The 1737-nt window shown below is 37.2% G+C and overlaps 1 protein-coding gene across 1 annotated transcript in view; it reads right to left on the bottom strand.

Annotated features, from left to right (window-relative positions):
* LOC106530856 (septin-7) overlaps positions 1-1737 on the bottom strand; it is a gene marked incomplete at its 3' end in the record, with an annotated part of 78921 nt that overhangs the window by 22210 nt on the left and 54974 nt on the right. The window contains 1 exon segment of the mRNA XM_014026565.1: positions 693-799. Coding sequence (XP_013882019.1) covers positions 693-799 — 107 coding nt within the window.

Here is a 1737-nt window from a genome sequence, read left to right as displayed (position 1 = left end):
GTTAGAGATGAGCTGATATTAATGCTTTTGAAACAAACATGTTTTATGTTTATGCTATTGAATGGAAGGTTTGAAACCCTAATAGCCACGTCCACTTTATTTCTATATTGTACAGAACATGTCAGTTTATGGTCTTCAACCTGAGTAATAAATTTAGTAAAAATCAGCATTAGCATTTTTTTTTACATATAAACCTTTTATTAGTGCCCACTAGAGTTTGATAATTCTGCAATTAGAAACAGACTCAGAAATGCCCACTGGATGCATACGAGTTTAATCATGTATCTTCCACCTTTAATTACATTACATCCTGCAGCAGCTTCACAGGTTCCAGGTTCACTTTCACATCATCCTCAAAGTTTGACTTTACAAACTCCAACAATCTGATTTGTTATTTTCTCTAAAGCTATTCGTTCAGCTGCTCTAACACAAAGTTAACATTAATAAGATAAAATCTTAAATGGTTTGCCTGGAAGAGTTTGTCGAAACGATGAAGAACACAACTCTTGTTGTGTTTTGTTTCTGTTCTTATATTTCTCTGTGTTCTACACAAATCATTTACTGAAAAAAACTGACTGAAAAGTTGTTCCAAATCACACACATCGTTGCTCTACTCTAAACTTGGTGCTTGGTGTTGAATGTAAGAACTTCTGCAGTGTAAATGATAAGCATAAGAACAAAAAAGTGTTCACCTGCACGGTTTTGTTGATTCGATGAGAAGGACCTGGATATTCAGGAGAGTACAAGTCTGTGAGGAAGAGTGAGTTCATCAGCGTGGACTTCCCCAGACCAGATTCTCCTACAAGACAAGAAGACAGACGGGTTATCAGGGAGGGAACAGAAGAATCATGTAAGTCCTCAGGAAGAACACTGGGACTCAAGCTCCAGATGTTGATCAGCTCCAGCTGTGATGCAGTCTGAAATTCTTCACGTTTCAGATTCAAACACTTCAAATGGTTTCTCTGATAACACTGAACTAAAGCAGGACAGACAGGGTGGAAGGTGTGCTTGTTTCCTGTCAGCATTTCAGGAATCCAATCAGAGGATCACAGGAACAAAAAGAGGGAAGGACCAATCACCAGGAAGTTTGATTATAGTTGGGGGGGGGTCGGCTAAATTAACTTTTTTGTCACGTTATGTCATTCCCTCATCAAAAACACCCAGAGTGTTGCTTTGACTCATTCATTCCTCTTTGAGAAATCCTTGGATCTCCTGTGGTCGTCATGTAGAGCTGCCTAAACACTTGCTGCTACAAAGCTCCGCCTATTTGTACAAAGCTCCTCCTTAAAGCTCAGTCAGCAGAAGAGATCCTGCCCCACAGAGCACTGCTACCATGAAGTATTGTTGTTAAGATGTGCTGAAGTGGGAGTGTCTGAAATGGTAGGAGGCTTTAAAGAGACTTTATTTTCTATTTTTTTATTTATTTATGTAATTTCCCTCTGGGATCAATAAACTGAATTAATTTTTTTTCTTAACAAAAAGAATAACTTGTAAAAGGAAGACATTTAAAAGGGGGCAGGATTAAATAAGTTCATACTTCTGCCTACCTCCTTTTTCAAACAAATAGCAAAAATTATATCTGAATTTGCGAATGTGAATATGTTTCGTTTGAAACTAAAATAAACTAAACCAAACCAAAAACCAAAAACCAAACCAAACCAAAAACCAAACCAAACTAAACCAAACCAAAAAACAAACCAAACTAAACCAAACCAAAAAACAAACCAAACTAAACCA

This window comes from Austrofundulus limnaeus, unplaced genomic scaffold, assembly GCF_001266775.1.
Source record: "Austrofundulus limnaeus strain Quisiro unplaced genomic scaffold, Austrofundulus_limnaeus-1.0 Scaffold568, whole genome shotgun sequence".
NCBI lineage: Eukaryota > Metazoa > Chordata > Actinopteri > Cyprinodontiformes > Rivulidae > Austrofundulus > Austrofundulus limnaeus.
This window is presented reverse-complemented; position numbering and strand designations above follow the sequence as displayed.